Source organism: Kogia breviceps, chromosome 17, assembly GCF_026419965.1.
Source record: "Kogia breviceps isolate mKogBre1 chromosome 17, mKogBre1 haplotype 1, whole genome shotgun sequence".
Lineage (NCBI taxonomy): Eukaryota > Metazoa > Chordata > Mammalia > Artiodactyla > Physeteridae > Kogia > Kogia breviceps.
In genome coordinates this window covers 71,643,822-71,663,776 of record NC_081326.1, presented here as the reverse complement: position 1 = coordinate 71,663,776, position 19,955 = coordinate 71,643,822, and the positions used below count along the sequence as shown (strand labels likewise).

Here is a 19,955-nt window from a genome sequence, read left to right as displayed (position 1 = left end):
TCCCCAGAACAAGGTCCGTTTCAAAAGGCATTTTTCCTGGCAATGTTTGATGCTAACAGGGTTTTTCCCAGATAGCTGTCGTTTTCAGCCCCGGTCTTGTTCATTTCATCAAGATTTATTGAGCATGCAACGACCTCAACCCTGGGGAGGCAATCACGCGGCTCGTACTCTCGCGAGAGGGAAGAGAGTGCACCAAGGCAGGGAGGAGCATTCACTCGTCCCCAGCCAGTGGCCCCAGCAAGCGTGCTTCCTTGGAGAGCCTTTCCCACGATGGGTGGAAGAGGAGGTTGGCCAGCGAGTGCTGGGCACAGGAAGCTACTTGCATCCAATAGCTACCTTTCTCTCCCTCCTTCCTGACCAGCAAAACCTGCTTCTCAGTGAGAGAGGTTCTAAAGGCAGGTCCTCAAGTTCTCAGGCTCCCTTGCCGCTAAGAGTGGTCATGTGATCGACGCCAGCCAGTGAGAGTGGAGGGCAACCCTGTTGAGGCTTCTGAGGAACATTTCTCTCCGATAAGCTACAGATGCACAAATAGAAAGCCTCAGCCCTGTCTTTTCTAATCTTGATTTTTTAATCTGGCTATGTGCGGAGGGCAGAAATCCTGTGACATGGAGGACTTCAAAATGCACGAAGCAGACAGAGTAGAAAGAAGGAAAGGACCTGGGTTCTTGACAGCATCCTTAAGCTGTCTCTGGTCTGTAAAAGGAAGATGTGTCTATAAATGAAAGGATGGCAGCCTGGGCAACCTAGCCGTCAAGGCAAAAATGGAGAACAGTGGAGTCAATAGTAACCGTCTCTCTCCAGAAGAAAGCAAATGCATTTATCAGAGCAGAGACAATGGCCATAGGACGTCGCACCCAGTAACCCTTTGTCCTAGCCCTGAGTTTTCTTTTTAAGATATATATATATTTTTAATGCTTTTCTTTTTTAAAAAGAATTTATTTGTTTTATTTATTTTTGGCTGCATTGGGTCTTCGTTGCGGTGCGTGGGCTTCTCACTGTGATGACTTCTCTTGTTGTGGAGCACGGGCTCTAGAGAGCAGGCTCAGTAGTTGTGGCTCACGGGCTCAGTAGTTGTGGCTCACGGGCTTAGTTGCTCTGCGGCATGTGGGATCTTCCCACATCAGGGCTCGAACCCATGTCCCCTGCATTGGCAGGCAGACTCCCAACCACTGCCCCACCAAGGAAGCCCCCTGAGTTTTCTTGTAAAGTGTCCACAGTCAGCCCCAAACCAGGCCGGGGCAGGATGATGTATAGGGTCTGAAAACAGATCACCTTCACCGAACCCTACCAAGATTCCCCAGCTGCTTCTAAGATTGAAAAAGAAAAAAAAGAAAACCGGCCCTGAAGAGCTTTCCTTCAGCAGCCAAGTCAGTCAGGATGGAATCAAACAATCCATCAAGGAGGAAATGAGGACACTCGAGTGGGGAATTGGAAATGAAGCTGAGATTGTACAAGAAAGTAGATGAAGTATGAAAAGAAGCTCTCCTTTTAATGCATTTATACATGAGAACATCAAAAATACCACATCTGAGAGGGCCTGCATTTCCATTTGCAGAAGGAACCTTGGGACTAAAAGTCTGGGTGGGGGCTTCCCTGGTGGTGCAGTGGTGGAGAGTCCGGCTGACGATGCAGGGGACGCGGGTTCGTGCCCCGGTCCGGGAAGATCCCACGTGCCGCGGAGCAGCTGGGCCCGTGAGCCGTGGCCGCTGAGCCTGCGCGTCCGGAGCCTGTGCTCCGCAACGGGAGAGGCCACAGCGGTGAGAGGCCCGCGTACGGCAAAAAAAAAAGAAGTCTGGTGGAAGGTAGCAATGGCATCGCTACTGGGCCCCTTGGAGGCCCTTGGATTTTCCTCTCTGTCCCATCCAGTGCATCCTCAGGGTCGGGGGGCAGGGAGGCAGCCAGAGGGCTGCTTCCAGAGTGCAGAGCTGACCTGTCCCTTTCAGACCAAAAGACGCCCATGAACTCTGTTGTCCCGAGGCCTGGGAATGGCCTCCTTCCACAGAGTCCTGAGCTCTCTGTGGTCTGACCTTGGCCTCCCTCCCCTGCTGCCTCTTTCCTGGCTCTGCTCCCTCAGTACCCACCCACTCACTCCTTCCCTCCTTCACACCTCTGAGCCTTGAGCCACATTGTCCTTCCTTCATGCACCCAACAAGCACTTGTTGAGTGCCTTCTGTGTACCTGACATTGGAACAAGGAACACTATATAAGGATGCACTAGATACATTCCAAGCTTTGCAGAGCTGCTGAGCCCAGTGGGGAAAACAAATACATAAAGAGATCATCGAAAAGCAGTGTGCACAGGACGAGCTGCCCACCTGAGAGGGGAGCCTTGTGTGAGGTGTCAGAGCCCGAAAGGGTGAGGAGGGCACCCTGGCGTGGGGACAGCCAGCGTGGGGTGGAACCCAAACTGGGGGAAAGAGAACAGCTTCATTGTGGGTCAGCTTGACAGGAGACGTCAGAGCCTGGGGGAGGTGGTGGGAATGGACAGAGGAGAGTTCACGTACAGGAGGGGTGATAAATAAATGAATACGTTAAGGAGGACGGAGGGAAGTCAGGTTTCTCGCCACTGGACTTACAAATACAGGACGAGTGAAAGCTAGACTAAACGCTCTGGGGTCGGATTGGAATTGAATGTCTTGTGGGATCTTAGTTCTTAGCTCCCCGACCAGGGACCGAACCCAGGCCCTCAGCAGTGAAAGCGCTGAGCCCTAACCACTGGGCAGCCAGGGAACTCCCAACTCATAGTTTTCAATACATACAGATAGGATTAGAAATAAACATCCAGGGCTTCCCTGGTGGCGCAGCGGTTGAGAGTCCGCCTGCCGATGCAGGGGACACGGGTTCGTGTCCCGGTCCAGGAGGATCCCACGTGCCACGGAGCGGCTGGGCCCGTGAGCCGTGGCCGCTGAGCCTGCGCGTCCGGAGCCTGTGCTCCGCAACGGGAGAGGCCGCAACGGTGAGAGGCCCGCATACCGCAATAAAAAAAAAAAAAAAGAAAGAAAGAAAGAAACATCCATATAAACGTCTGATGCCACCAGGCAGCCATACTTCACTAACACCAAGCACACCTCTCACGCAGCCCTTGGCTTCTAGATACCCTTGTCTTAAAGGAATCAGGCCTTCCTGAGCAACGGCTATTTACACATTTTGAATGTAATCTCCTCACAAAATTTGCTCGAAATGGGAAGTAAAGAAGCTCCGGACATCCCATCCTACCCAGACGTTCCAACTGATGGGACAAGTTGAAGCCACGAGTGTGGCATCACTTTTGTGACATTCCCGTCAAAGGCGCCTGACCCAGCCTTGAGGGAACATCAGCCTGAAGTGAGGGATACTGACAAAATAAGTGGCCTGACGTTTTCAAAGGTGTCAAGGCCATCAAAGTCAGGGCGAGGTTCAGATCTGGGTCCCCCCACCCCCGTCCCCGGGGGCCCTTGGAACCCCTCGGCCTGCCCTTCCTTCTCAGCAGGGTGCATGGAGAGCTCGGCTGTGGCTCCGAACATCTCTCCAGAGCCCCTGGGATGCAGAATTTCATATTACTCTAGGTCACCTCACCCGCTTCTCTTACAAGTTCACTAGGGGAACAGGAGAAATGAAAGAGAGCAGCAAGGAAAACAGTTACTGGGCTGAGAGACTTGATCATTGCCACGTGATTGAAGTTCGCAGAGAGCTAGAGCCATGGAGACTAGCCAGTTGATCTTGACACGAGTTAAGAAACGACAGCACTACCTGTAGCAATAATTGCAGAGTTTGCTCCCAGGAGGGAAAAGCAAGGCCTACTTCCAAGAAAGTGATCTGTATAGTTACGGAGATGCATTTATCGTGTCCCCACTCCCGGTCAGCAGCAGACCGGTGAGGAGACACAAGTCCAAGCTTGGGATCAGGCTTTTGAGTTGTCACGGCATTCACTGGATGTGGCGCCCTGGACAAGTTCTTATTCTATCTGAGCCCCAGTTTTCTCTTCTATAAATCGGGTTTAGCAGTACACATATCATAAGGTCGTGGAAGTGTTAAATCCTTCGTACGTTGATTATCACAGTGAGAGCTCGGTGAGGGGTGGCACCTGCTGCTGCGGCTGCATTTTGCACCTCTATCTCTTTACCTTATAAGCAGCGGCGATGAGGAACAAAAACGAGGGCCAAGGAGTCCAGAGAGGAAAGAAAAGCCGCCTCAACTCAGCAAAGAAATCTTGCTTCCTCCAGGAAGACCCCGGCACTTGGCAGGGAGCCTGCGGGTCAGCGGCCGCCACAGCGGGGCTGTTTCCCAGGAGCCACGCCCCCTCCCTTCCCTGATCCGAGTCCAGCCGCTGGACGGGCTCGGCGTCCTGCATCTCCCACCAGCCCCAGCTTATCGCGCCCGAGGGTGGCCCTCTGACCCCCCTTCCAGCCCTCCCTTCCCCAGCCCCTCCCACATCCACGAACACCCGAATCCCCACTTCAAATTCCTACGGGCGACCCCTGCTGAGCCCCGATTCCCCGCCCCGGTGGGCGATGCAGAGGTGGGAGGGAGACTGACCTGATTCCCGTGGCTCCTGAGGCCCCTCTAACCCAGCGCCCGCTCTCGCCTCCCCAGAGCCGGTGTCTGCACAGCAGTCAGCGGTGACCTCCTGCAGCAGAAGACAAACCATGACCCTCTTCGTCGCTTTCTCATCACCGTCGAGGAAGGCGCCTGACTCCCCCCATGGCTTCGAAGGCTGTCCGTGCCACGGGCCCTGCTGCCACTCTGACCTGTGCCCCCTCCATTCCCTCGTCTCCAGCCGCAAGCCATCCTTCCCTTCCTGCTCTCCCCTCAGGCCCTGTGCTGGCGCAAACTTCCCGACTGTTCAAGGGTCAGCTGCCCTCACACTGTGGTCTCAGCTGCAAAGCCCCTGCCCTGGTGCCCTCTGTGCAGAGGCCCTACCCGTCCACTGGCCTGGCTGGGGGAAAAGGCAGCAGAACCTCCCAAGACGACGCAGGGCTCCCTGCTGCCCCCCACGAGTCTCTGGTCAGTGCCTGCCTGAGGCGTGCTCCAGTCCCAGCTGAGACCAAACTCACAGGTCCAGGGGTGGCACTTTAGATTTCTGTTCCTAGCTCCCTGAGGTCCTAGTAAGATGGGAAACACCGGAGGCTGGGTTTGCAAAGGACCCGAGGAACTCGGAGAACCACTGGTCCAAGCCTTTGTGTCTGAATGAAGAAAAGGGGGCAGAGGGGGGACACTGCCGACTTGAGTCCCCAGTGAGTGAGAGATGAAGCTGTCACGCATCCCTAAAACCTGCGGATGTGAAGGTGATAGCCAAGACAGGAGTTCCCCCACCAGCCTCTCCTTTAATTCTCTGACATGTGTGCCCTGAGCTCAGAGGAGACGGGAGACAAAGGTCAGTTCTCATTGACTAGGTCACCTGTCCCGCAGAGCGCCCTCCCCAGAGCTCAGTGGCTGAAAACATCAGTTTACTATGTCTCCTCATTCTTCCTCAGCAACCAAACACACAGGCCTCCCTCCCCCGCCGGGCCCGGGCCTGGGTTGGCACTTGGAACACAGAGTTCGGGGAGAGAGGGGTTCTGCTTCTGGGTTGATGGAGCAGCTCACGCCACTGTCTTCCGCCGAGACCCTTTGTCTGCAAGGGCGGCCATAACAAGATGCCACAGAGCAGGGGCTTAAACTATGGAAATTGTTTTCTCATGGTTCTGGAGGCTAGAAGCCTAAGATCGAGGTTCCTGGAGGGCTGGTTTCTGGTGAGACGTCTCTTCTCTCTGCCTCACGCGGCCTTTCCTCTGTGTACACGTGGAGAGAGAGAGCGCGCTCTGGTGTCTCTTCCTGTTCTTATAAGGACACCAGTCCTATTGGATTCGGGCTCCACACTTATGACCTCATTTAACCTTATCTCCCTAAAGACCTTATCTCCAAATATAGTCGCACTGGGGGTTAGGGCCTCAACATATGAATTTGAGGGGGACATTGTTTAGTCCATAACCAATCACAAGCTTAGAATTCATTTTAAAGTAAAGCAAATATGAATCATTTCTAGAAAAATGCAACTTCATTCCAGTACTGGAAGAATTTCTACAGATAAATATCCAAGGAACATGAATTCACAATTTAAAAAAAAAAGATCTCAAAACACTTAAGGAAACAAAACACTGTTAATGTGGAACCAGACCCACAAATAATTAGGCACAGTATCATTTATACATTTACTGTTTAAAGGAATAAAAGAAACTATCCACAGGAATATGAGATGGTAAAATTGACAAGCAGATCTAAAAAGCAGTGCTTCTCTAAATTGAAAGAATAATAATTGAAATTTAAAATTCAGCAGGTCAAATTGCAGATTGGCTACAGATGATGGGAGAATTCATGAACAGGAAGATAATTCTGGAGAAATTGCCTCAAAATGTAGCATAAAGAGACCAAGCTGAAAAATATAAAAGCAAGATTAAAAAAACAAGAAGACTCATGTGAAAAGGCTTACAATCTTATGATCAAATTTCCAGAACAGTGAAAATGGGGAAAAAGAAATTTTGAAGAGAAAATCTAAGAATTTTCTAGAGATGATGAAAGACAGGTCAGGATTCAGGAAGCTCAACCTACCACAAGAAAATACCCAGGATGAAAGTGAAGAACACTGAAAACAAAGATTCTAAAAGCTTCCAGAGATGGAAGACAGATTCCCTCTCATGGAACCATCACAGATTGAGAGCTGACTTCTGGATAGCAATAGTGAAATGCAGAGGACAATAAGATAATATCACAAATGTCCTGAGAGAAAACGTTTGTCAACCTAAAACTATATTCAGCGAAAATCTTCTAAAACGGAGCATGCAATCAAGACATTTTCCAGAGAAGTTCGAACGGAGAGCATTTATGACCAGTGGCCCTTCACTGAAGGAAATTCTGAAGGAAGAGTTTCTGGCACACACACAAAAAAATCCTCTGAAAGCGGAAAGTCCCTCAGAAGAGATAGTGAGCAAATAAGTGTATAAATATATAAGCAAATCTAAGCAAATTTTGTACAAAACAACAATCCTTCAATAGCATTCACTTTTTCATTCATTCATTTATCCCACATGGATTTCCTGAGCACTTTCTGGTCTTCGGTCCTGCGTGGGATGTATCATAAGGAAGATGGGCTTCCAGAGAAAAACTTATACCAGTGACTTAAGAATCCAAGGAAAAATGTTCATTGAATTATTGTTTTTGATAGTTAGAAAGTGGAAAATACTAAAAATAGAAAGGTAGCCAAGAAAATGGTTTATTCAGTATAGTGAGCTCACCCACTGGCCGGTGAGCAAAGCAAAGGCTTAGAATGCACTTATGTTTACTCTTCTCTGCCACAGCACAGGGAGCAGGGCAGTGCGCCTGCAGAGGCGAGGGGTTTTCTAGGGAAGTGTCAGACCAGCTCAGTCTGCAAGAGGCAGAGGAAGCAATACACCAATACTGGGAATTCTATTTTTCCCAGCATTTGCCCAGTGCTCAAACCAGAAATCCTACCCTGGTTTTGGTTTTGTGTTTTTTTTTTGACGCCCTCCATTTGTGCACTTGTAATTAAAACAACAACAACAAAACCACATGCACACATTAAAAAGCTGACTGAACTGTTGACCTTCTCTCCTCTTAGGTCCTTACATCCTGCAAGTTGCAACAAACACTGGGGTTGAAATTGCAAAGTTGAGTTTGGAAATTCACACCAAAGCTACAAGCAAAAGAAAGTTCCTAAATGTGCCCTGGCTATTTCTGCTGATGTACCTCTTTCCTGACATTTACCCACAACCAGCATTTGATGGGTTTCTCCCTCCCCCTCTAGCCCCACCCTTCAGTCAGTCAGTCTAAGGATGATGTATTGAAACCACTGCTGACATAAGCAAGCAGGTCTCCATGGCAGCCCCAACAGCTCCAAAGTAAACTTGCAGCAGAGATGAGTGACTGAAGGTCTCAGAGGACAGCTTTTCAGCCACAGCCCGCAGCCTGGGTGGGGAATCAGGGCACTTTTGGAGGGACAGTCAAAATTTGTGCAGCAAACAGAACGGAATGGAACAGGGGGGAACGGTATGCGGAAGGGTGGGGCGGGGCGGTGATCCCGACGAATCCGCTGTGGGGTTCTTCAGGGGCGGCCTTTCATCTTGCGGCGTCATGCATCCTCCACGCGGGCTCCTTGTAAGTGCACAGAATTCGAACGCCCTCCAAGACAGAGCTCAGGACAGAAGATGCTGAGTTCATCTGGGCCATCGCTCATCACGTGAATTGTTGATCTGATCTAGACATTAAGTTCCCACAGGGCAGGACTGTGTCTAAGGGGAGACTTTGTAGTACAAATAGGAGAAAAGGAAATGCAGGTCATGCTTCTACCACTGGTTTTTCTAGGCCTTCAGAGAGTCAAGCTGGCCTTTCTATCCTTTTTTGGGGGGACCACTTTATTTCTACCTGGGCAAATAAAATGTCCCGCATGCCTCTGATGAGATTGATGCCTTCAAGCAAAATTTAGCAAGAGGACTGTCTCCTGAATTCCTGACCAGCCCCGATTCCCAGAGCTGCGCTCCCCACGTCCCCAAGAAAGCTCTGCCTGAAAGTACAGAAGCCAAGGCTACCTTTATTTTTCTAAATAAACACATTATGATTTATTCACACAGTTGAACATCCAGAAGAGAAAGTGATAGCATAATAGCTGAACGCATCAATACAGATGAATCTCAAATGAAAATTTGAGTGAAAGAAGCAAGTTACAGAAGAATATATCCAGTATTTTTACATTTATGTAAATTTATATAAACAGTAAAATGAAAATGTATTTGAGGATATAAAAATGAGTTATAAAAACTGTAAAGCAAGGAGATGACACACACACACACACACACACACACACACACACACACACACACACACACACACACACACACACAGAGTAATGGTGATCTCAGGGCAGGAGGGATGGACGTATCAACCTGGACCATTACAGGCAGGAGTCGGTAGCCAGGAATCTTCTAAGGCGACCACAACTGGACTTGCTGGCCTTGCGCTGCCGCGGGTTGAAACTCGCCTCTTGCAAGTGTGCAATAAATGGGAATTTTTCTTAATCCCCCCGTGCCTTCATCCGTAAACTATGAAGATATTAACTACTTTAGAGACTTGCTAACTCATATATAGCGCTCATGTAAAGTACTACTTGAAAGGTTCAATAAATGACGTCCATTTTTATTATCATTAGAGCTACCAGGCAGCACTCATCCCCCCGCTGGCCTCTTCCCATCGCGCTGTTGTCACCACGTTCTTCACGCACTCACTCATCCATCCATCCATTTGCCCATTCACATGGGGTAAATATTCCCACCATGGCCAATTTCAAGCTACTGAACCATTTAAAAACTTGCCGGCAAAATTACCGTGTGAGGTCATCATTACTATCACGCCATTTCTAAATGAAGAAGTGGAAGGGATAAGACTTTAGTGCCCAACTTGTGGCACTAAAGCAGCCACAGAAAGCAGGTAAACAGGCATGGCTGTGTGCCCATTGCATTTTATTTACAAACCCAGGCTGTCAACTGGATCTGCTGGCAGGCCACTGTTTGTCCACCTCCATTCTCAAAGGTGTTACGCTGTCTGGGGGCTTTGAAAATTTTGTCTGCGGGCTCAGCTTGTAACAAAGAATGAAGACTGTTTACCTGAAGAATTGTTTGCTCCGGAAGGAGGTTCCGTGACGTGATGAATTTTATTTCTTTGCAATGACTCGATCAGAATTCCACTCTGCCCTGCTGGCCTCTTGTGCTTAGGGGGCTGATCAAGCACCGCTGGACGGACGTAACCATAGACTGTTGGAACTAGGAGGGAAGTGTGTGTGGTAGGGCCCTGTGCACGTTACCGATGAGGAAGTGAGCATCCAGAGAGGTGATGGGACATCCCGAGGTCACAGGACCAACATGGCACGCGCCCGATTCTGTCAGAGAGGTTTGCACTGCTGGGATACGCACCTTCTGCCCGGTGCTTCAGACACGTTTCCAACCCTCACCCACTGCCCTGCTTCTCCTGTAGACCGTTCTCAGAGGACCTCGAAGGAAGCCCCCGTTCCAAGATTCTGATGGATGGAAATGAGAATTCCATGTGGGGGTTTGTGTGGAGAGGAGCAGCCAGCTTGAAGGGCGACCGAAGTGGTTTGGCATCCCAGGTCTGCCATTTCCCGGCTGTGTGGCCCCCAGTAGGTCACTTAACCTCTCTGGGCCTGACCTCCCAGTGACCTCCTCGGAAACTGGCTTTCTGTCCCGGCAGTTCCAGCGTGTGCTGGACTCAGTGGCCTGGCTCCCAGGGTGGGTGCCCCCAGCAGGGAACACAGCGACGTTTCCCCTGAATCCAGAACTGCACCCGCTGCCCGGCCACTTTGGTCCCCATGCAGCTGGGCCAGCAGACGAAGGACGGGGTTACGCTACGGATGGGACAGTCAACTCTGAGCACAAGAAGCTGGGGTCCGCACTTGGTGACGGCGAAGGGATAGAGACGCCTGGAATTCAGGGGGCTCATCGGGGCCCCCCTGGATGTTCCCACCCTCGGTGAGAGCAGGGACCGTGCAGACACAGCTGGGGAAGGCGTAAGGACTCAGCGCCTTCGGGAGGAAGGCGTGGGCCGCGCGCTCTGCCTGCTCGAGCGAGAGAGCAAGCGCAGGGCTGCTCGAGCGCGGTCCTGTGGACAGAGCTTCCCCAGGCACCAGGTGGTGGCAGGATCTGGGGCTGGTGTCTCCCAGGCTTTCTGGACTGGCCATTGCCGGGCAGAGGCTCCCTCCACGTTGCTGGGAAAACGCCCCGGGCTTCATCCGCGGCTTCTGCCGGGGGCTCGGGGAACGAGGCTGAGCCAGGAGGGCTGGGGAACGGAGATTGGAGCAAACCTTGCCGCCCCCGCCAGGCATAGGCGGGTCCTTGATCTGCTCTCCTTCCTGTGCACCCTTTAGAAGGTTTACCACACAGCCTGGGGGGCGGGAAGAAGCAAGCACTGGATTCATACAAACGTGTTTTCTCTCACAGGGGCTGCCCCCGGCGGGCCCCTTCACACTCCTTCCGCAGGGCAGCTGGCTCCTTCTCAGATGTGGATCTCAGGATGCCACTGCCCAAAACTAACACCCCCCCACACACACACACACTCCACTGCCCACAGGGTCAAGTTCTAGCTCCTTGGCAAGGCAGCAAGCGGTCCTGGGCTTCTCAACGGGCCCTTCCCTACCTCCTGGCTCCATATCCCCCTCCTTCAGCTACGCAGACCTGTTCGTGCTGCTTTTTTGCCTGGATCGCCCTTCGTTCTTCTGACCAACACTCCTCAACCTACAAGATGAAGCTCAGGCATCACCTCTTCCAGGAAGTCTTCCTGGTCCCACCGTCCTGCCTTCTGCCCCTGACGCTCCCCAGCGCCCCTGCCCCCAGGCTGATGGGGATGCTCCCGTGTGTCCTCCCTGAAGGGTGCATGTTGTTGGACACTTGAACCTTGCAATTAGCCTCAGTCCCTTTTTGCTTTGGCTGCTGGGATGCTCAGGGACCCCCTTTAGGCCTTACAGAATGCACGATCCTCACCAATCTCACCTCCCTCTGGCTGTATCTCATTTCCTCAGCCCCACCTGCCTTTCCCCACATTTCCTCCTCTGTTCCATTTATCCTCCTGTACGGCCTGCATTGCAGAACACCATCCCCAAATCCTGCTATGGGGAATGAGACAAAGCTCAGAAATCAGTAAATGGAAATGATAAAAGTCCACCAACTTCTATGAATCCACTTACACGAGGAGTGTGGAGCAATACAGTTCTCCTGAGAGGAAACAAGACGGCGTGTCTGCGGCTCACGGAGTGCGAAGCGTTGCTCGTGTGTAAGGGAAACAAGAGATAAATTGCCCTGGCCTCTTCCTACCACTCCCCTTCTGAGTTTTCTCCTAAGGAACCTTAGGAGTCCCGGAAAATCAGAAGTGGGGAGGTGGCCCAAATCACTGACACCCCCCCCCTTGCTCATTAGCGGAGCCAGGAAGGCCAAGGTCGATCAGCCTCTCTCCAAAACCTGAGCATTTTTGATACCAGTAAAGGCCACCCAAGTTATCTTAGGGTGGCAACAGGAAACAAATAGACCATCTCACAAATGACCACAAACGTACTGACTTGACATAACTTTATCTGAAACTTCTGTAGTTAGAAGTTCAATTTGGGTCTCACTGGGCTAAAACCAAGGTCTGGCAGCGTTCCTGGTAGCTTCCTGCAGGGGACAATCTTCTTGCTTTGCCTCTTCCAGCTTCTAGAGGCTGCGCTTCCTCCGCGCACAGCCCCGTCCTCCGCCCTCAAAGCACATCACTCCAGCCTCTGGATCCGCCCTCTCGTCTCCTCTCTCTCTGACTTTGACCCTCCTGCCTGCCTCCCGTAAGGACACTTGTGAGTACAGTGCGTCCACCTGGCGAATCCAGCATCTTCTCCCCACATCTCAAGGTCCTGAAATTAATCGCATCTACAGAGTTTGTTCTGTCATTGATGGTGACGCGCGCTCACACGTTCGGGGGATCAGAGCATGGCCACACGGGGGGCATCCTGTCGTCTACAGCTGTGGCTCCCGCGAGAGCCAACCCTAAGATTGGGACTTGGGTGCAAAGAGTTTATGTGGGGAGGTGGGACAGAGAGAGAGAGGGCGTGGGGGAAAAGGCCAGGGGAGGTCACTGCTGGCGCATCTGGGGCTCAGTCCCACCGAGGTCCCTCTGAGCAGCTGGGTAAAACACGCCTTGCAGTTTCATACCTAGATGCAAGGAACACGGTGATACCCACCCAGCGCGTCCCCCCGTGGCTGAGGATGTCTCCTGGGGGCCGTCAGCGCGTGGGCCCCTCCTGAGGTGAGGAAGCCTCCGTGCTCGAGGCAGGAGGCCATCCACGGCTAAGGGACTCATCGCACAGGCCTCGGTGACCCCCAGCGGCCGAAGGGACGGCAGTTGGGGTGCCGACAGCGTCTGTTTCTGTGGGATTTGCCACGGGGGCCCTGAGCCTGGAGAGGTGACGTGACCAGCTGCTGAAATGGGAGGAAGGGGGGCCCGACCGAGAACAGGGTGCAGGAGGAGGGGCGCTGGAGCCACGGGTCCCCACAGAGAGGGGTGGAGCCGGCCCCCCACCTCCCCCGTGGCCTTCACGTCCAGCCCGTGAGCCGGGCTGGGCGCAGAATGGTCCCGAGAAGCCCAGGCGCACACAGCATACGGTACTGTTGGATTTGGACGCGGCTGTAGCACTACCTCCGTCTCCTGCCGGAGCTCGGAGAACAGAGCCCGCTCCCCAGAACTTTCCTAGAACCCATCACAGCAGAGCGTGGAGGAGAAAAGCACAGGCCTCTCAGCCTGCACGCACGAGGACGGAAGGCCTGCCCTCTCGCGCTCCCCCCGGAGAAGTTTGCCTTTGCCCACGTTGGGGTCCGGGTGGCTCGGCCCCTCCCAGGTGTCGTTTGCCCTCCTGGGCCTCAGCCCACCGATGCCGAGAGGGGAGCTAGGGCAGAGAAGGCAGGTGTGTCCTTGAGCGCCTCGGCCCACAGGTGGCCCTGCTACTGCCCCTCACTTGTCACCCGCGAGAGCCAGATGCCAGGAGTGGGGCTGTGCGGCCCTCCAGGAGCGGGAGGGGACCTGCTGTCCCGGAGGTGCCCCGGCCTGACCGCATCTCGGGCCGGTCAGCATCTGGGTGGGGGAGGGGAGAGGGGACACTGTGGGGTTATGGGTGACCGAACACGGCACTGTCCCCGGCGCCCAGCGCCGCCCCCGGCCCCGGGAAGTGGCCCCGAGGTGAAGTCCCTTCCTTCCTCCTGGAGCTTGGTCTGACCCTCTTTTCGTCAGGCTGGGCCGGCTGTGACCAGCGGACCCCTCTTCTCTACCTTATTGGCTGCGTTTACTACAATGCTAATAAAACCGAGCAAACAACTGTGACGCAGCCAGTGCCCTCAAAGTGGCCCCAGAAGAGGGGGTGAGGCCCAGGAGACCGCTTGGTCCTCTCCCCACTCCCTGATTTTCTTGCAGCTTTTCACTCAAGGTGGAGTTTCTATCTTGGAGGCGGAGGGAGGCTGGGCCCCGGCGCCCCCTCCCATCAGCCCCTCCCCACGGGCCCAGCCGGCCCATCTCTCCTGTGAAGCGGCTATTTACAAAGCAGGTCAGATCTGAGGAGCACGCTGCCGTCTAAAAATAGAAAGTCATTACGCAGCAGCAGAGAAGCGCCAGCTCGGCCTGGCCTGCGAGAGCTGCGAGCTGGGGCAACTCTGTTGCCTCCTCTTCTCCCCTTTTGCTCCTCCAGCCCCTCCTGGCCTAGCATCGCCGGCAGCTGCAGGTCACGGGCCACCGGGCCACCCACGGGCCGCGCCACCTCCACCTGGGTCCTGGCCCCGTCCCAGAGCCCAGCCCGGGCAGGACCTGGTTTCCCTTTGATTCTTTCGACATTCCCCCCGAGGCTAGTGTTCTCGTCCATTCGTCCACTGAGGGACCCGAGGCTCTGGGCGGCAGGGGACGGTCCCCAGAGCTGGGAGGAGTGGCAGGTCCGTCTCAGGGGATTTGTCCATCACGCCAGGGGCGCCACCTCACGTCCACAAGGACCATCCTCTCTGGGACGAGCGCCGTGGGCCCTGGCACCATGAAGAGGCCCTGGGGAGTGCGGGGCCCCTATCTGCTCGCCCCCTCCTGGGGGGCCTGCCTGGGAGGCGGGGTAGGGGACCCTGACGCACGTCTTTGCTTGGGATCCACCCCGCAGGGTACCGAGGGTGCCTGCCCTGTGCCTGGGAGAGCCTTGCGGCCGCGGATCAAAAGGACAGCTCTCCAGATGGGGGATGGCATCTGGTGCCTTCTGAGAAGGAAAGGAGACGCGGGAGCCTTGGGCATGAGCGAGGGCAAAGAGGGGCCCGAGACCCGGGAGCTGCTGTCTCCACGGAGGCTCTGCGCGGCGCAACCTTAAAGCAAAGTACGAGAACAAGAACTTGTGCGGTTGAGAAGCCCCGCTCCCCCTGGTGTGGGAGTGTCTGGACGTCCGGAGGCCGGTGCTGCGCGAGGCCCTGCTAGGTGGGGGGCAGGGTCAGCTTTCTGCATTAGGCTCCTGCTCAGGTGGGGGCATGTCTCCTGGCATCTCTGGCCAGTGTGGCAGGGCCCCTCCCTTCTCACCGGCAGGGGCTGCTGCCGCCGGGGGCGGGTAGAGGATGCCCCTGACAGTCTCCCGCGCTGGGTGCCATCTGCTCAGGGGGGATCCTCTCCCCTTGACCCACCAGGAACCCGGACAAGGCACCGCTCCTTTCTTGAGTCCTGTCCCTGCTGAGCTCACGGTGAGCCAGGAGGCGTAACGAGTTATGTTTTGCTGAAGGGTGTAAGTCACCATTCTGTTGTGACACAGAGGGAGGGCTGGGTTGTGACTTTTCCTGCTAACTGGATTCCTTCATACCACGCAGTAGAAAGAATGGAACAAAACCTTATTGCTTGGGCCATGGACTTCAAATGCAAATAGCAAATGGGGCCAAATAGTTACCAGCAAATGCCTGCAGCGGGCTGGGTGGGAGGCGATAGGGAAGCGTGGGGACTGGGGCAAAACCCCGGGGCCTGTGCCTCGGTTCCATGGCTCCACGCCCCAGCAGACCCAGGGCACGCAGAGGGCGGGCTGAGGTTGCAGGTCCCCTGCTCATCGTGCAGTCAGAAATGTAGATAATCGTGTAGCATTATTTGGTAGCAGATGAAAATAATCTAAAACACTGGGAAAATAACAACACTTGTTGTTGGCAAGTCAGAAGCAGAGAAAACAGGCACACTGCTTGATACTTAACGCAAAAGTTTTTCTAAGGTATCTACAGCCTGACCTAAATTATTCAGTATAACAGACGTGTAGGAAAAAGTATCTAGAGGTGAATATTCTGTGATACAGTTGCACCATTTGGTTTAAGATGGAGAAGTTAAGCAAGGGAAGGAACAGCTCGCCTGGATCAAGCCTGCACAGCCTTAGGAACGATTGATAGGGCATGTGTGGTCATTATGAAAATAGTCTGTGGTTTCCCATTGTGAACTCGGAATCCCTTCCTATCCAGAGAATCCAGGCGGAGAGGCCTACACAGGGCCCACGCTCCTGGGATCTTCTTGGGCTTGGAGCTTCCCCTACAGCTGCTCTGCAGACAGCACCGCGGCGACCACGGGGGGCCCGAGGTGGCTCTGGACTCAGCTGCCCGGTGGCCTTGCCCTTCGTGTCCCTCTTTGGAAGACTTTGGATCTTGCCCCCTGCGTCATCATCTTTGGAAATCATGAATTTCCTGCCCACAAAGGGAAGCAGATCCAATCCCCTCTGCCTGCACCGTTGCGTCAGGATTCGCTTTGGGTGTTGACACTGATGTCCCCTCGACAGCCGCCGGCGGCTTCCCCAGGGGCCCGGCCTTGGGCGAAGGAAGGAGCACAGCATAGCATTTTGTCTGGGGAGATGGTCCTGCATTTTGCTGAGCAGAAATACCCGTGAGGCTAGACCGGAGAGCTAAAGGGGCTCCGGTTTTTAGAAACCCTGTGTGATCTTCCTGCCCACGTGAGGGTGGGCGTGTCCTCCCCGCACCGAGCACAGTGCAGGTGCTCAGCCCGCCCCCGGCCCCACCCTACACCCCAACTGCTGGCTTCTGAGAGTCCCTCCAGCGCGCCGAGCGCGTGCCCAGCCGCTGGGGGCCCACTCACTGGTGGGTGGAAGGGGCCCTTGCACCTGGCGGGCACTTCACAGGCGCCTGCTGTCGTGGTGACGGGGAGGGGCGAGTCCTTGACCTGCCCTCAGGAGGTCACTGTCACGGAAATGAAGGCTGAGGCTCTTCACCTGGGGAGGGGGGCGGAGAGTGGCGTCCAGGGTCCCCCTGGGAAGTGCCTCTGCCTCATACTTCTTCCCAGCCTAGTGCACAGCTGACATCTGCCGAGAGCTTACCACGTGCCAGGCCTCCTCCTGACATCCCCGATCCCCAGGAGGGGGGCACGGCTCTCCCCATTTTGTGGAGGAGGACACAGAGGTGTCAAGTAACCCCCCCGGGGGGTGGGGGGAGCCCGGAGCAGTCCCCCAGCCACACTATCCCGCGGGTGGGGGCGGCGGGGAGGGGTGGGAAGGACCACAGGCCTGTGGAGGAAGCGACGTGATGTGACTTCTGAAATCAGGGCCAAGGCTGTGGCCCCCTCGCTTGGGGTCTCTCTCTCTCTCTCTCTCTCTCTCTCTCTCTCTCTCTCTCTCTCTCTCACCGCTTGCTCTGTGGGAGGCTGGCCGCCGTGTCGTGAGGACCCTTGGGCGGCCTGTGGAGGGGCCTGCGGGGCAAGGGCCGGAGCCTCCGGCCAGCAGCCCCGTTGAGTGAGTCGGTGAGTGGATTCTCCAGCCTCCAGGGACCGCATGGCCGGGCTGACGGTTCGCACGCTCGTGAGAGACTCTGAGCCAGAAACCGTCCCTGATTCTCGACCCTCAGGGAATGTGTGACACTGTAAACATTTGTTCTGTTAAGCTACTAAGTCCTGGGGTGGTCTGTTACACGGCAGTGGATAACAAGTGCACCCAGGTATGGTCTGCAGGGGGTGTGCTGTGCCTCCAGAGGATGCCCTGTGCTGGGTCACCTCCATGAGCCAAAACGAGGGACAATTTGGAGGAAGAGCGTTTGGGGTGAGGGTAGAGCAAGGATAGCAAACCATCTGGGACAGGCTGCCCGGGAAGGTGCTGTCTACAGGCAGGAAGGTGGGCGCGGACCTGGGCCACCGGGAGAGAGGCCAGAGCCAGGCGGCCCGGGGAGGGGACTCTGGAAATCACCGTGGAGCCGGAGCACGGACGAGAAGCTCTTAGCTTCTGCACAGAAGCATCCATTTGTCGGAGCTTCCCATAATGCAATGCAAAAGTACCAGGCCTGGGCCACTTAGCAGAAGACTTAAGTCACAGCGAAGGCAGGGCCGTCGGACTAGCAGAAAGCGGCGCTCCTTCGGCATCGTGGTCGTGATTTTCACAACTCCACCAAGGCATCCCTTTAAAAAGCTAGCTCTGGGGGTTGAAGACAGTTAAATACACATTGAAAAAGCCATCAGCTGTTATTTTTAAAACCACGGGAAGTCGCTCAGATCCTTCAAAAATCAAACACTAGAATGGCTATCTCAGCCTGCCATGCTTGAAAGCTGCTGCCAAGGAGGAACCCCTGCTGAGACGGACCAAAACCAGCTTAGCTGGAGAAAAGTAAAGTGGAATTTCAAATCGAAAGACTTTTGTCTAGTTGTTCAGGGCTAACCGCACCCTCTCACAGCTCCTCCCCAGCCCGTTAGGGGTCTGGCCCGGGGCTGAGCTGGGGACGCTGTCACCTGGGATGAAGTGGGGCCTGCACAGGACCCACGAGGAGGCCAGTGACTCCAATGCAGTGTGGCAACCGGGCAGGGGTCTCTGGGGCAGAGCTTCTGGAGCCAAGTCTTAAAGGAGGCACACGAGTTGGCGGAATCTCAGCACCTCCAGATCCCCGTGATGCAAACAGGTCCCAGATCTCCCTCCCCCGGGGGCCACGCAGGGAGGCCTTGGGGCTCTGAGCTGTGTGTATGTCATCATTTCCTTTCCCTGCCACGTCCTGAAACGGAAGGGAGCACGGAGCAAGCGGGGAGGTGGCCGGGCTGACAGGACGCGTGTGCCGAAGTGAAACGTAATGAACGGGTACCGAGGGTCCGGGCGAAGGGCCTTGAGCAGCCCCCGTGGGGGGCGCAGCGTCAAGGCGGCCGAGTGGGGGGCCAGGCCCCGCCCCCGCCCAGCGCACAGAATTACAGCTGCCGGAGAATGGTCGTCGCCCGCGGAGCCTCAGGCTGGAGGGCCTGCGCGACAATCGGAGAAGCCGCGGGCGCCCCCAGGGTGCTGGCCGCGCCTCTGAAGGGCGGTGCCACACAGTCCTGGCAGCAGGCGCCCCGTACCTGCCCCCAGCCGCCGAGCCGTCCCCACCTCCCCGCCCGGCCCCATCCCCGCCCTCTGCGCTGCTGCCCGCCAGGCCCGCTCCTGTGCTCCTGTCGGGGCGTCTCCGCAGCACCCTCACTCTCTCCCACGCTCTCAAATCTCTCATCTCGAGGCCGCAGCCCTCCCTCTCCAGCGATACTCTAAAGCGGACTCCTTGGAAGAGTTGACTACACAGGCGGACCTCGCTTTTACCACGCTTCGCAGATACCGCGCTTCTTACAGATTGGAGGCTTGGGGTAACCCTGCGTCGTCAGGTGATGGTTATTAGCATTTTTCAGCAATAAAGTCTTTTAAAATTAAAGTATGTATGTTTTTTTAGACATGATGCTGTTGCCCACTTAACACGTTTCCACCGCATCGTAGTCTAACTTTTATACGCACTGGGGAACCAAAACCTTTGTGACTCACTTGACTACCGCAGTGTTTGTTGCCTTCACTGCGTGGCCTGGAAGCAAACCCCCAGGACCTCTGAGGTCTGCCTGCTCCACTCTCTCCTGAATCCGCCCAGGCCTCACTCTGAAGCAAAGCATGGCCAACACGGCCCCTGCAGCGGCTGCCGTGTCCAGTCTTCCTCATGTCACCTGCCCCCTGCAGCGGAGGCTCACGGCCCTCCCCCGGGAAACCCTCTCTACACATGCCGTCGAGGGCAGGACTCTTGGTTCTCTTCCTACCTCCCGGCAGCTCCTTCCCGGGCTCTGGTTCTTCGCCATCTCACTGGCTTGTACGTGTTGTGTGTTCCCCGGGCCCGTTCTCTGATGTCCACACTCAGGCTGCACCTTTACGAGACATCTACATTCTAACAGCTCTCAAAGTCCCATCTCCAGCTGAGATCTCCCCTCAAACTTCAGATCTGTATCTTAAACAGTCCCTTCTACGATCTTCCCGTCTCAGAAGGAAGTTTCTATTTTCCCAATGGCTCTAGATCAACATCTTTCCATCAGCCAACCCCTTCTTTTCTGTGCCTCACATCCAACCTGTAGACCGAGGGTAACCGGCTCTACTTTCTAAGTGCGTCTCAAGCCCGGCCAGTCCGCGGGACTCGCAGGGCTGCCACCCCGGGCCACGCCAG

General features: G+C 55.0%; 1 protein-coding gene across 5 annotated transcripts in view; it reads right to left on the bottom strand.

Annotated features, from left to right (window-relative positions):
* Nucleotides 1–19,955, bottom strand: part of KHDRBS3 (KH RNA binding domain containing, signal transduction associated 3) — a 659,142-nt gene that overhangs the window by 14,100 nt on the left and 625,087 nt on the right. The window contains exon 9 of one of the 5 annotated variants that reach the window (XM_067017880.1): nucleotides 4,516–4,606. The exons of the other annotated variants lie outside the window; for them this stretch is intronic. Within the exon in view, the coding sequence (XP_066873981.1) occupies nucleotides 4,516–4,606 (91 nt within the window). The remainder of the gene's footprint in view (nucleotides 1–4,515; nucleotides 4,607–19,955) is intronic. 5 annotated transcript variants of the gene reach the window in all.